Source organism: Pan paniscus, chromosome 7, assembly GCF_029289425.2.
Source record: "Pan paniscus chromosome 7, NHGRI_mPanPan1-v2.0_pri, whole genome shotgun sequence".
Classification (NCBI taxonomy): Eukaryota; Metazoa; Chordata; class Mammalia; order Primates; family Hominidae; genus Pan; species Pan paniscus.
In genome coordinates, this window is record NC_073256.2 from 95141970 (window position 1) to 95157317 (window position 15348).

At 37.8% G+C, this 15348-nt stretch overlaps 1 protein-coding gene across 4 annotated transcripts in view; it reads right to left on the bottom strand.

Moving 5' to 3' along the window:
- The window catches only part of LOC134730983 (uncharacterized), a 78796-nt gene extending 65166 nt beyond the window's left edge, over positions 1-13630 (bottom strand). For 2 of the 4 annotated variants that reach the window (XM_063606831.1, XM_063606830.1), the window contains exons 1-2: positions 13362-13630; positions 1192-1454 (exon numbers count right to left, since the gene is read on the bottom strand). In XM_063606831.1, the coding sequence (XP_063462901.1) occupies positions 1192-1454; positions 13362-13458 (360 nt within the window). In that variant the 5' untranslated portion in view covers positions 13459-13630. The remainder of the gene's footprint in view (positions 1-1191; positions 1455-13361) is intronic. The other 2 variants (XR_010112972.1, XR_010112971.1) reach the window with 2 other exon arrangements.
- Positions 13631-15348: the final 1718 nt, after the last annotated feature.

A 15348-nucleotide genomic window follows, 5' to 3' on the forward strand; every position in this document is an offset into this window, starting at 1 on the left:
TTTCACCCTAAACATTCATTCATTCAGCAAAGATTTAATGGACATTATCTACAGGTTAAAGGGCAGGAAACAGAGAAGAAAGACAAGCAGATGGAGACTGAGCCGCCTATACTCAGTCTATAGTCTTCTCTCCACCCGCTGCCCCCCGCCCCCCCACCAATCCCCCATCCCCCACCCCACAAGCTCTCTGCTCCTGCCTCATCTATTTTATTACTCCCTAAAGTCAGAAACTAATCACAGGAGCTGGAGTCAGCGCAGTTAAGTGCTGAGCTGGCTTCACATAAACAAAAGCTGCAACCAGAGACCTGGGGGAAGACACACCTCCCCTCTTTCCCTGCAGTCTCCCTGGTGTTTGCCATGGACAACTCTAAATTGTTATGAGTAGTGCTGTGGTGTTAGTTTCTAGACAAGCATCTACCTTAGACACAAACAAACCAAGGGTTATTTCCCCTGTGATTGTAAGTAGTGTAGAAGACTATCCTAGGGTCTTCTCATGACAATGTGGCCACACCTTATCACATCCCCCATTAAATTCACTGGGAGAGTAGTAGCCAGTTCCCACAGTGAACACAGGTGGCAAACTTCCTCAGAGGGGTTACAGAGAGTTTCCCATGGAGGGCTTTTCTCAATAGTAAAAAATAGCGGCACCTTGGAGCAGGGAGGGTGAAGATCTGATAATGACAGAATGTTTCTCTCCATCATCAAAATAATTACTTTTGTGGCTCTGAGTAGAGAAATGGTGACCGTGTGGGGCCCTGTGTCTACTATTTGACAAAGAATGGCTAAGCAGTCGGTAACACCAGAGCAGAGCAGGAAGAGCGAGAGGGTTCCATGGGGCAGCATCTATCTTGGCAAAGGAAAAAAAGCTTTAAAAAGGCAAGTATAATTCTCAGCTCCCCACAGAATTAGAGGCTGCTCCCAAATGCTCCCATGTTCATAACAAAGAATCTCCATAAGGCATATAGTTGGCATTGGACAAACATATGAAAAAAATACATTCTCCCTGATGGGAAATTATTGGTGATCAAGCTGGTATGCACTTTCAACAAGAATATCTCACTTCCACATTCTCCCTTCCCTCCAACTGAATTCTTAAATCCTTTTCATCTTTGCCTAGATTTTCTCTATCTCTTTCCTCCCTGTACATGTTTGCTATTTGTTCACTAAGCTGCAAAGATTTTGGGTCCTTACCTCTAAAATAACCTGGGCTTCAAAAAGGAAGATAAGTGGGTTTGGGAGCTGATAGGATCTCTGGTACCTGCAGAATTCTGTGAGGTGGATGTTATCCGTGGATGAAGGTATCCTCAGATCTATATCTGGATTCAGTTTTGTCTTCATTGTTTCTGATTCCAGTGGCAAGCAATGGAGAAAACAAGATATTGATGGACAGGTTTGGGAAATATGGCAGGATTCTGAAGAAACGGTAACTCTTCCATTGTTAATAGCCCAAGGCCCTGAAGTTAGAAGGACAGAAGAGAAAAGAAAGCTCGTTTCCCCTCTAAATATATTTCCTCTCAAACCCCATTCCAACACAAATACAGAGAAAAACACTGTAATGAGTACAAACTTAAAGCCAAAATTTTATTGTGAGGAAATTTAACTTTTTTTAATAACTCCATTTCTACTCTGAGTCCCCATTCTACTGAGTGCTGAAAATTAAATTTTAGTCATCTCCCCATCCTAAGGTTACTATAAATTCTAGAGGGTTTACACAATGCCAATATTGGATATATGGCCTGGGAGATCATGCATCTAGCATCAGATGAGAGATTGTATCCCCATCAGATGGCAGGCCGTCAGTCCACCAGACAGGTGTCAGCCATGCTTCCTGATGGCAGGTGTGCTTGTGTCCAGCTCATTCTCAGCACTTCTGTACTCTTCTGGTTTCATGGGCCCATTCTGCAGCTTTTATTCCAGATAATGCCATGGAAATTAAGCTACCTGCAGCACCATCTAACTTCTGTGCCACTTTGGGCCACCAGGAACTGTTATTTTGTACTGTGCTAAACTGGAGAAGTTAAACTCCCCCGTCAGACTAAAGCCCCTCTTCCTAAACCCATCATGAAGGCATTTGCTCTCTGGGGCTCTGCTACTTCCACACTCTGCCCAAGAATCAAGGCCTAGATCTTCTCTGCTCTTGGACCCCGAAACATATCTAGGATTTATATTAACCTCCCAAGGACACGATTCATAGAAAGGGCAGGAAATATTCCCTCACCTTGCTAAGGTCCCAAGACTCTTCTCACTTCCCTGCTGATGCTCTATCCTGCAGATCAGAGGACCCTTATTCTGTCTGATCACAAGAGAATCCTGGTATGTTCTCTTTAATAGAGCCTCCCAAACATCATGTTCTTCACCTTTCCTCTCTGAAAGCTAAGCTGGACTTTCAAAATTCAAAACCCAGAAGAAAAACTTGAGTTTGATTTTTCTCTTTCGGTTCTTATCCCTTCTCCAAGGAGTTCATGAACTTAGAATGGCAGAAGGAGCACTAAGTAAAAGGAAGAACTATGCCAGAAGAAAACACACACACACACACACAACACACACACACAAATATATATTTACATATGTATCCATATATACATAGGTATTACATATATTATATAGAACATACATGTTATGTAATATATGATATGTTATATAGTAGATTATATATAGTAATATATAATATATGTAGATTATAGTTTCCTGACACCATTGCATTTTTAATTAAAACCTAAAAACCTAAATCACCAGACAGGGAAGCCTTACCAGCCCATTTATCCCATGTTTTTCTACCACAGTGGGAGTCTGGGACAATAACAGTAGTAGGTAAGAGAGAATACCAAAACAAAAACAAAAGCAATAAGAAACAAAAACCCTACCTAAAGTGTTCTCCTCTCTACAAATAAATGACTATGGGAATATCCCAAGTAACTGAAAAGAAAGTTGGTTCCAACTCCATGCACCAGGAAAGAAGCACAGGATTTAACCTGAAAGCTCAGAAACCAAATCTTAATAAATCTGAATAGTTTTTAAATCAAGATTTCCAAAAGCCAGTTCAAAAATAGCCGATTTCCTTTCTGGATTTTTATGTATATCTGAACACAGTAAATAATAACGTTTTGAAAATGTCTGGTCACTTTATTTAGAGCCAGTACCCCCACAGTATTTTTTACTTGTTTCTCTTTTCACCTACATTTGCTAAGAATTCCACATGTTCTGTTAAAATCATACATTTCTATTCTCTCTAACCTTTCAAGTGTTTCTAATATCTGGACATCTGGCATGCAGACTCTGAGAGGTGCCTCTGCTGTATGTTCTCACTCTCTCTGTCTCCATCTCTGCATCTTTGATCTATCCTATCAATCATCTCTCTCTCTCTCTCTTTCTGTCTTCATAAGACTCATGCCTCTCTTCTCATAAAATTTGTTGAACAGTAATACTTAATGAATATCTGCCTCCCCTGAGCAACTGACCGTAAGCTCCACTGGGAAAAGACTGGATCTGTGGCATTCACCACTGTCCCCTGGGGTCTAGCAGAGGCGGTGGCACGTGTCAGGGATAAGTATACAGGTTCAATGAGTGAATGGTCCTCCCTAAGAGTATCTGAGTGATCTGTTCCTTGGGATGGTAACTCTATTACAGTTTCCACCTTATCCTCCAACAGCCACAAAGCACATGGTTCCCTCCATAGCATCTCCCAACACACAAGCTCACATGTTTGCAATGTGCAGGCACACATTCCTATCTCAAGAGTCCCATCTCAACTCTTATTCTCCCACTCAAGAAACGCACATGAGTTTGAGTTATGGTTCTGCATGAAGTACTTCAAATTGGTTCTATTTTTAAAATCATCTGAAAAAGTTTGTACTTTATTTATTAATGGTAATAATGTATTTATGATTCATCTCACAGCTAATAGTGACGCACTCCCTGCTGAGACACAGAAGTTGAGAGTAGCTGTTCTAGATCTATGCTTCCAAACTTTAATCACCTGCTGATTTTGTTAAAATGCAGATTCCAATCCAGTAAACCTGGATTGGGGCCTGAAATTCAGCATTCTTAATATGCATTCCCATAAGATGTCCTTCCTCTACTTCATGGACCACACTTTGAGTAGGAAGGTATGATTACTGCTCATCAAACCGACTAGTATAAAGCCTAGAAAATGTACAGCCTGACAAAATATTTACATCTACCCTAAAGATACATTTCTATACTTTTTTAACTTCTCCCTCTACTTCCACTTTACACACTTAATGCTACAATGAACTCTATATGTCTCCTTGCACACATAAACAAGTTTCTTTGGGCTTCTGTCCAGAAGTAGAACCCCTTCTGCACAAGGGGACCTATATCTCCAACTCAATGTGCTCTACTCAGAAGTTTACCAATTTGCCCACCCAAAGGCAGCATGTGTAATTTTGCTCATAGAGTTCCTCCATAGGAACCTAAATATAAAATTCACCAATAGTTGACTTTATCTTTGGGAAGAACAGGGCTGGAATCACAGAAGGGTATCCAGAAGGCTTAAACTTCTCAATAATTTATTATTTCATTAAAAGGAAATATGACAGAATATGAATATTTGAAAAATACTTGGTAGCTAGATGCAAGTTCATTATAATATTATTCTCTGTACTTTTCTATAAATTTCAAATATTCCATATTTTTTATAATACTTTAAGTTTTAGGGTACATGTGCACAACATGCAGGTTAGTTACATATGTATACATAAAAGACTGAGACCATTACAATACTGCAAATGAAGTACTTTTGTTGTTTTGGTTTTTCATTTATCTTATGGAATGAGAAGAAAAGCAGGAAGAGGTAAAAGAAAATCAGGAAATATTATCAGCAAAAGAAATTCTATTATTGTCTTTCAAATTTTACATTTTCATTCAATCTTTTGGGGGAAATTATCTCACATACTTTAGATTTTCTTTTTCCTCAGAATTCACAAGTTTTTCACTCTAGAATGAAAGAGAAAACCAAGAGGGTGGATCTTTCATAAAATGCCTTAAACTGGCTTTTTTTCTAGAAGAAAATTAGATTGAGCCCAAGGGAGAAAGGTGTCTCCTGGCAAACACCAAATTTAGAGCCCATTCTTACTGCTAAGCTCTAATTACATTGTCACTATCTTGCCCTCGGTACTTCAGGGAGAACTGATTTAATTCTAGAAGACTCCCTGAAGCTCATAACAACTGACTCATCTTTCTTTATTCCTCCTGGATGTCTCTCTCTTTTTATGTTCTATGCCTATATTTATAAAACTCCGTTAATTTGCCCATTTTTAAGATACTAGAGTACAAAATTTGTTCTAGAATAAATTGTTCCAAACAAAAGAACATCAGGAGGTCACACTATATATTCCTGAACTGTACTAGAAAGATAAACAAATAAAAGGGGACTGAAATGACTCCGACTCAGAGTTACTTTTCCAGTGTTCACTCTTCATCCAACTCAGGAATACCCTTTCTTCTTGGATATCTGCTACCTTCCAGTATATTAACAGAGTTTACTTAGCAGAGTTGTAGGTAGGGAACACATGGGGAATTTTTCTGCTACATCTACGTTATATCATGTCATCTTTACCACATTTCTATTGCTTTTTAAATTAAACTTCTGTTATTTAAAATTTTGAATCAAAGTTTCCAAATATTATAAATCTAAAGATACCTTGGTTTAAGTTTGGGGAAATAGCCACAATAAAATTTTATAACTTGAAATGATCTGAAGAGTAAATGAAGTCATTGGTAAATATAATCAGAACTCATTAAACCATACATATTTTAATGCAAAAATGATTTCGATAATAATGTATGACAATGAAATTAAATGTTTACTTTCCATTTAATCTCAAACTTCCAGTAATATTTTGGGATGCCATTTCACATCATTTTGTTTGTGCAATAAGTTATACTTCCTGGAGAGGAACTAATTTTCTTTGCTTTTCATGGAGTTTTTTATTTACATCCATTTTTTTTTTCTATCTACCCATTTATCTGTGTGAAAGATGTGTTGACATATATTTTATTACAGAAGAAAAATCTTTATGTGGTTTATTATTCTTCAGCAACTATGAAAAGCTGTGTTCTATTGTTATATTGCATTCCTCTCATTTTCACTCATTGCCTAGGAAACCTCCAAATTATGTTTCTTAATTCTAAAGTATCAGAGCCTCTGTTTCCATGAAATATTCATACGTGCAAACTGAAATATAGCATTAATATAGTAGACATGAGAAAATTGATAAATTAGATCTTATTGAGCCATAAGTTTTCCAAAAAAAATTAAAAATCCTGAAACTTGCCACTCCCATTTCTTTTCAATTTTTTTTTTTTTTTGGCAGCTATGTAACTCCCTCTCCTGTGTACAGACTTCTGACTCTTTTCCTGATGTGACAGAAACACCTCCCAGCTCACAGTGTCTGTCACTGTCTTCCACGTAACCTGAAATCACCATCCCTCATTCCCTATTCATTTCTAAATAAAATCCGTGCCTTTTCCTTTCATATTTTTGGACCCTGAACACAATATCTTAAAAATATGCTGTGCATCAGGCATCCAGAATAAGAAAATATTACTAAGGCTGCAGTCTCCAAGTATGTTTAGGTTCACTTTCTTATGCATGTTTTTCTAGATCATCTGGAAGGGGAAAATGTAGTATGACAATGAGAGTGTGGGTGGTAGACTAAGAAAGACCTGGGTTCAAATTCAGCCTGCACCTTGTTCTGTGACCTTGAACAAGTTATTTACTCTTCTGAGTCTCATATGCGCATGAATAATCATTAAATGAGATAGCATAGGAAAAACACCCAGCATGTACTAGATACAGGGCCACATTCTAGTGTTTTGGTGTCTTCATAATGTACTTTATAGGATGTTCGAATAGTGTTTACTGCCTTCTTTCTCATTAACACAACCCTCTTTTCCTCAACGACTATTTTGCTAAAGGACTTCCCTTCACTGTGCAAGCACAATTTCAAATCATCAGACACATTTCAGCTTAGGTTCTAAATTAACCTTTGGGCAAGAGTATGTGTCTAAAATAACTAAAGTATAAAATAATTGAGAGACAGGGAAGCAGAGACTCCAATGGAGAAATACATTTCAGACATGAAGCTTTTTTAGAACAATGAAAACATGCATTTCTAATAAATCTCTCATTAGCAGATCCACGCAACTTTCTCCATATCAATTCCTTGTCTCTGAGTACCTTGTATAAATATGGGGATGAAAGAAACACCATTTACTTTACATTTTCTTATTTAATTAATTTGTTTATTTCAATAGCTTTAGGGATACAAGTGGTTTTTGGTTACATGGGTGAACTGTGTAATGATGAAGTCTGGGCTTTACCTGTACCTATCACTTGAATAGTGCACATTATACTCAATAGGTGACTTTTTAATCCCTCATCCCCCTCTGCCCTCTCCCCTTCTGAGTCTCCAATGTCCATTATTTCACTCTGTATGCTTTTTGGTACCCATAGCTTAGTTCCCACTTTATAAGTGAGAACATGTGGTGTTTGGTTCCTAAGTTACTTCACTTAGAATAATAGCCTGCAGCTTTCTCCAAGTTGCTGCAAAAGACATTATTTCACTCTTTTTTTAAGGCTGACTAGTATTCCATGTGATATATATATATAACATTTTCTTTATCCACTCATCAATTTGTGGGCACTTAGGTTGATTTCATATCTTTGTAATTGTGAATTGTGCTGCAATAAGTATATGTGTACAAGTGTCTTTTTAATATAATGACTTCTTTTCCTTTAGATAGATACCCACCTTTACTTTTCTTAGTCACATTTGCTTCAATAGCTTTAGCTGAGGAAGGGCCATTCACAGTTCTCTCAATGTGAAGAATGAGTCAGGCTAAGAAGCATACACCTTTTCTTTCCTCTTGCCATGCCCTAGAGCTATGAACTCCAGGCCACCATAAAACTAGGCCATTCTTCCTCTAGGAGCTCAAAACACTGAAACAAACTTTTATGATACAATAAGACAAGTAGAGTAATACAGTTCATCTAAGTAGATAGTACATTAGTACTAAGTAGATGAGTAAAAGTGTATCAGGCTATGTAGTCCGATAGGGTAGCCAATGTACACACTACCTCCAACAACTTGGTGAGAAAAAAAGACAAATATCATTAAAAATTAGTTGTTATGAATTGTAATATTCTTTTAATTATTAAAATGAATATTAATATCAATGTTGATATTAATTATTAAGAATTAAGTGGATACATGTTGAAATATTTTAATATTTCAGTTAAAATATATCATTAAAATTAAATGCACATGATTCTTTTTTCCTTTTCACTGTGGCTATTAAAATTTTTAAATTACATGTATGGCTTACATTTATGACCTTAATTATATTTATACTGGACAATGATGATCTAATGTCTTACAACTACCCTTTCAGAAGCATCCAAAAAAAAAGACACCTGAGGGTTCTGGTCACCCCCAAAGCCTCAAATGCTCATTTCACCTTTTTATTTTCATACTCTTGTTCTAGAGAAAGCCTCTTTTACGTCCAACATGAATAGGAAACAGCTCCCAAGGGAAGCCTGTCTTTCTCTGTCCACCCAGTTCATGCCATCCACTGATTCCTGAGTTACTTTCTTCAAACAGCAAACTTATGAACATATGCCCTATTTAAGAACACTTTATTTGCCACACAATGTCCAAACCCCCTGTTTCTAGGCACTAGCTCTAATGTTCAGTGGCCTTCTGTAGCCCCCTAAATCCAGCCAGTTACTTACCCATCATCTCCCAGCAACTCTTTTCTCCTACTTACGTGCTTTTATTCTCTATTTTCTCTGTACTTCTGTGCTTTTATTTCTATTTTGGAAAACCCTCCTGACAAAATATACCTGTGACCACCTTGCCCAGACTACAGTATTCACTCCAGTTCCAGTGCCTCCTTCATGAGCTCCAGGTCCAAGATTAAATCTCTCTCCCTCTGGGTCCCTATGGGTTTTTGCTGGCACCTCTTTGATGACACTTTCTACATGATACCTTGTGATAGAGCTCATTGTGATATTTTCTGTTACTTCTCAAAATGGAATATACCTTCAGAGTAAGGTTTATTTATGTAGTCCTCAGGACAAAATCTTACACCTGGCAAATGTTTGAAGTATGGAATGTAATTTGAAGTCTGCAAGGCTATCAAAATAGGGAGAGTCCATTCTGTGACACTCACAGTGTTCGGCCCAGAGCTCACAGCAATCTAAAATGATTTGCAGGCAACTGGCATTTCTGTAGCTAACCCACTTGCAAATGATGTGTGGTAACATAGCAATAGGAAACTCCACACAGCAGTCATTTTTTATCCTGACTTTTCAGTTAAAAGGATTCACAGACTGACAACCAGTGACAGAGAAGTCAGTGCAGAGCTCCTGATTGGCAGGGTCATCCTACCACCTCTCAACATCTGCTTGCTTACCGGATGGGACTATGTCACACTTTAAAAAAATGACTAATTTGGTACATACAGAAAGCAAACTAAAGAAAAAAAAATCTTAGAAATTTACCCAGAGAAACATTCTAGAATAAAGAGTAACATTAAGAAGACATCAAGAGGTCCTAAATCACAACTAACTTTATCATAGAGCCTGGATGAATTCTATTTGTGCATTTTGTGTTCTCAATTGGACTAGACACTTCAAGAGGCCTGAAACCACGTCTTATACATCACTTTGCTTAAGTACTTATCTTACTGATGGGTAGATATTAAGGTACATACTATTCTATTGAACAAGGAAATCATATTTTCATCTAGCTAGTGGGCATCTCATATTACTCAAGAGACCCCACAATTTGTTTCAGGCTAAGCAGTGGCTTTAAATACATTTTTTTTCTGAAAATATGATACATATACATCATAGAATACTATGCAGCCATAAAAGTACAAGATCATGTCCTTTGCAACAACATAATTGGAGCTGGAGGCTGTTATCTAAGCAAACTAATGCAGGAAGAGAAAACCAAATACTATGTCTCACTTACAAGTGGGAGCTAAACATTGAGTACACATGAACACAAAGAAAGGAACAACAGACACCAGGGCCTACTGGAGAGTGGAGGGGGAAGAGGGTGAGGATCAAAAAACTAACTATTGGGTACTATGCTTATCACCTGGGTGACAAAATAATCTATGCACCAAATCCCGTGACATACAATTCACCTATATAACTAACCTACATGTGTACTCCTGAACCTAAAATAAAAATAAATAAATAAATAAAATTACAAGTGAAAAAATACATTTTTTCTTAATAAAGTGTGCAGAATGAACTTCCATAACCTCAGCAATCTCAAAAATAGGCAGAGATATTCTTTCCCTTGTTCATCTGTGAGAGAGGATACAACACCAAAGACAAACTATGGAGGAGTAGAAAATATACAAGTATTGAAACACAGTAATTTCTAAAATGAAGGTAAGCTTATCCAGATTATACTGTCTATTTAGCTGATGTGGAGCAGTGGATCTTTTCAAGAGTCACAATCTCATGGTGGAGGCATTGCCTCATGACCCTGATGGAGACAGTAGATAGGTGGGGAATCTAGTTTTGGTTTCAGGGACATCATTTTTGTCTGACATTCCTGATATAAGCCAGTAGGTTTGTATACACATCAATTTGAAGAAAGAAATAAAATAAAATCTCACCAAAGTATATGAGCTCTGCCAAGGAGTATATGTTTTGGAGCAGGCTCCTGTCTCAGCAAAAGTTTGAAAATAAACCAGGAATGCTACAGAACTCCTTCTTACGGCCGAAGTGAAAACAAAAAAGTTAGGAAAGAAGTATCCACCTCAGTCGATAGAGAGATAGACAGAGCAAGGATGTGATAAAATGCTCTCAAGGAGTTATGTATTTTATGGGAACTCACAAAAAACTTAACCCTTCTGAATGGGAGGATCAGAGAAAATTTCACAGAAGGACAACAGGCACCTGGCACAGCTAAGCAATCTTAATCCCAGTTGCCAGACACTGTTTTAAATGTTTTGAATGGAGCCTGGCTCACATTGATCACGGACTAATCCAGGGATTGAGTAAAATCTTCAGATTCTGCAGCTAGGCGAGGACAGGGCAGGCCAATACTCATGGTGGGATTTTGTTTTGAAAGAGCAAGAAATCTGTCCTCACAAACGTGTGAAAAGAGAAGTAAATGACATTTGTTCTTCAATTTAAGCTTCCCATAGAAATTGCTTTTTCTCATAAAGTAGTTAACAACAACAACAAAAAAGGTTGAAGCTCTTACCCGTCAACTGGGCAACACTAATATTATCTGTCTAACAGGAATAGCTGTTATGAGAAGGGTCTTGAAAAGATTTTTATGCTTTATGGAGCAACAAATATTATTTCCCAAATAAAGACATACACATTGGAAAAGAAGAAATACAACTGCCTTTATGTGCAAGTGACATGATTGTCTATGTACAAAATCCCAATGAATCTACACATTTTTAGGTAACACATTTTAAATAAAAAGGGCCTACTTGATATGGTTTTGCTGTGTCCCCACCTAAATCTCATCTTGAATTCTCATGTGTTGTGGGAGGTATCGGTGGGAGATAATTGAATCATGGGGGCACGGTCTTTCCCCTGCTGTTCTTGTGATAGTAAGTCTCATGAGATCTGATGGTTATTATAAGGAGGAGTTTTCCTGAACAAGCTCTTTGCCTGCCAGCATCCACATAAGATGTGACTTGCCTCCTTGCCTCTGCCTTGATTGTGAGGACTCTCCAGCCACGTGGAACTGTGAGTCCAATTAAACCTCTTTCTTTTGTAAATTTCCCAGTCTCAGATATGTCTTTATCAGCAGCATGAAAATGGACTGTTACACTCCTGAAACTGTGAGTTCAGCAAGGTCACAAAATACAAGATCAACACACAAATATAAATCATATTTCTATATGTAAGCAACAAACACATGGGGAACAAAATTTAAAACATAATATCATTATCCAGAAAATGAAATAAGTAAAACCTAAAAGAAAAATCATCTACAAGATCTGAATGCTAAAAATTACAATATACTGATATAGAAAATTAAAAAATATAAGTAAATGAACATATTGTGTTCATAGATTGGAAGACTCAACATCATAAAGATGTAAAATCTCTCCAAGTTGATTGGTAGGTTTAATGCAAGTTCCACCAAAATCCCAGCATGATCTTTTTACATGTAGACAAGCTTATTCTAAAGTTTATATAGAAAGGCAAAGAAATTATAATAACTGAAACAATTATGAAAAAGAATAAAATTGGACAAATCATTCTATCAGATATTGACTTAGCATACAGCTACAGTAGCCATGATATTGTGGAGAGATAAACATATAGACCAATGGAATACAGTTGGTATAGAACCCCAAAATATACCCACATAAATATGGCAAATTGAAATTTAAACAAAGATGCAAAGAAATTCATCGACAGAACGATATATTTTTCAGCAGATGGATGTTAAAAAGATGAAAAGATAAGCCACAGACTGGGAGAAAATACTTGCAAGCAGTATATCTGACAAAAATCTTGTATCTAGAATACATAAAGAACTCTTAAAGCTCAACAGTTAGAAAATTCTCAATTTGAAAATGGGAAAAAATATAAACAGATATTTCACAAAAAAGGAGATACGTATAGCAGGTAGGCATGTAAAAAGTGTTTATGGCTGGTCTCTGTGGCTCATGCCTATAATCCTAGCATTTTGGGAGGCCGAAGCGGGCAGATCACTTGAGGTCAGGAGTTCAAGACCAGCCTGGCCAACACGGTGAAACCCCATCTCTACTAAAAATACAAACATTAGCCAGGCATGGTGGTGCATGCCTGTAATCCCAGCTACTCAGGAGGCTGAGGCAGGGGAATCGCTTGAACCAAGGAGGCAGGAAATCGTAGTGAGCTGAGATAGCGCCGCTGTACTCCAGCCTGGCTGTCAAAGTGAGACTCCCTCTCAAAAAATATATATATACATATTATTAGCTGTATTAGTCTGTTCTCATGGTGCTAATAAAGACATACCCCAAACTGGATAATTTATAAAGGAAAGAATTGTTTTTCTTTTTCTTTTTTATTTTTTTGAGACACCTAGGCTGGAGTGCAGTGGCATGATCTCGGCTCAGTGCAAACTCCGCCCCCCAGGTTCAAGTGATTCTCCTGCCTCAGCCTCCCAAGTGGCTGGGACTACAGTGCCATCACCTCCAGCTAATTTTTTTGTATTTTTAGTAGAGACAGTGTCACCATGTTGGCCAGGCTGGTCTCCAATTCCTGACCTCAGGTGATCCGCCCACCTCGGCCTCCCAAAGTGCTGGGATTGCAGGTGTGAGACACTGCACCAGCCTGGAAAGAGGTTTAATTGACTCACAGTTCCACGTGGCTGAGGCGGCTTCACAATTGTGGCCGAAGGCGAATGAGGAACAGAGTAAGTCACATCTTACATGGCAACAAGCAGGAGAGAACATGTGCAGGGGAACTCCCCTTTATAAAACCACCAGATCTTATGAGACTTATTCACTACCACAAGAACAGCATGGGAGAGACCTGCCCCCGTGATTCAATCACTTCCCACCACATCCCTCCCATGACACATGGAAATTATGGAAGCTACAATTCAAGATGAGATTTGGGTGGGGACACAGCCAAACCACATTATTAGCCATTAGGAAAATGCAAAAATTAAAACCACTATGAAATATAACCACACACTTACTAGAACAACTAAAATAAAGCATAGAAATAATGCCAAATGCCGGCAAGAATGCAGAGAAATTGGATATTTTATACATTGCTGATGAGAATGTAAAATGTCACTTTGCAAAATACTTTGGCAGTTTCTCATAAAACTAAATACACATTTACCATATGACATAGTAATTGCAACATTGAGCATTTATTCCACAGAAATTAAAACTTATTTACACAAATATACACAATTATCTTAGAAGTTTGATTTGTAATGGGCAAAATCTGGAAACCACCCAAATGTCCTTTAATGAGTGGCAAGTTAGACAAACTGTGACACAGCCACACAATGAAATACTACTCAGCAATAAAAAGGAATGGACTATTTATTGATAGATGCAAAACTTGGATGAACCTTAACACAGTATCCTTAGACAAATTCTGCTAGAAATAATATAATTCTGAAGTGGGATTTGTCTTCTCATTAATTTGACAAACATTTCTCAAGCACAGGACAGGTACTTCCCTAAACCTGGGATACACAGAGATGATGGGAGCGCCCATACACATTTATAGAAAGAATGTCAACTCTGTGACATGCCATGTGCCAAGTGCAGTGTAGTCATTACTCTCATGTGATGATTACATATGTATGTCAACTTGACTGGGCCATATGGTCACCAGATATTTGATTAAACGTTATCCTAAATATTTCTGTGAGAGTGTTTGATGAGATTAGCATATAAATCAAAAGGCTGAGTAAAGAAGATTCCCCTCCCTAATGGGGATGGGCCTTATCCAATCAGTTGAAGGCCTAAATAGAAGAAAAATGTTGATCCTACCCCAAGTAAGAGATAGTTATTTTCTAGCCTGGCTGCCCTCAGGCTGGGACATTGGCTTTTATCCTGCCTTAGGACTCAAACTGAAGCTTTGTTTTTTCCTGGGTCTTAACTTCCAGCCTTTCGACTGGAACTACACCATCAGCTCTCCTGGGTCTCCAGCTTGCTGACTCACCCTGCAGATCTTGGGACTTGGTGGCCTCTATAATCATGTGAGCCTTTTCTTTATAATAAATTTTTCTGTATGTATATATAAATTCTACTGTTTCTGTTTCTCTGGGGAACTCTGACTAATATATCCCATTAAATTATCAAATCCTAAAAGAGCAGTATAATTTTTATTTGCATTTCACAGATGAATCAAAGTTAAGCAACTTGCCAACTTCATGTAATTTACAGTTGCCAAGCAGGAATTCAAACCAAATCCAACTCCAAAGGCCAAGTTCTTAAATACAAACCCCTGTCTTCCAAAGAGTAACTGTGTAGGCAAAGAAACACAATCATGTAAACAAACACTTATGGAAATATGATAGGTGTTACAATCAAGGTGTGAGTAAGCCACTAGAGAAGCAAAGAGGATGCGTGGCTGAGAAGATATGCCTTCCTGGCTGCAAACTCACTGTGATGTGAGCAAGAAAGCCAGGTTAGGTGGTACCAAGAAGAGAGAAAAAGCATCGTGTTACTTGTTTGAAGATGGAAATTTGCATATGACAGAAGAGGGATTTTCAAGGATTCAATGAAACGGTCTTACAAAGATGTCCAGTTGGTTGGGGGATGGAACCACAGGGTGAAAGTGCAGATCTGCCTAGCAATGGGAATATTTGAAAGGAC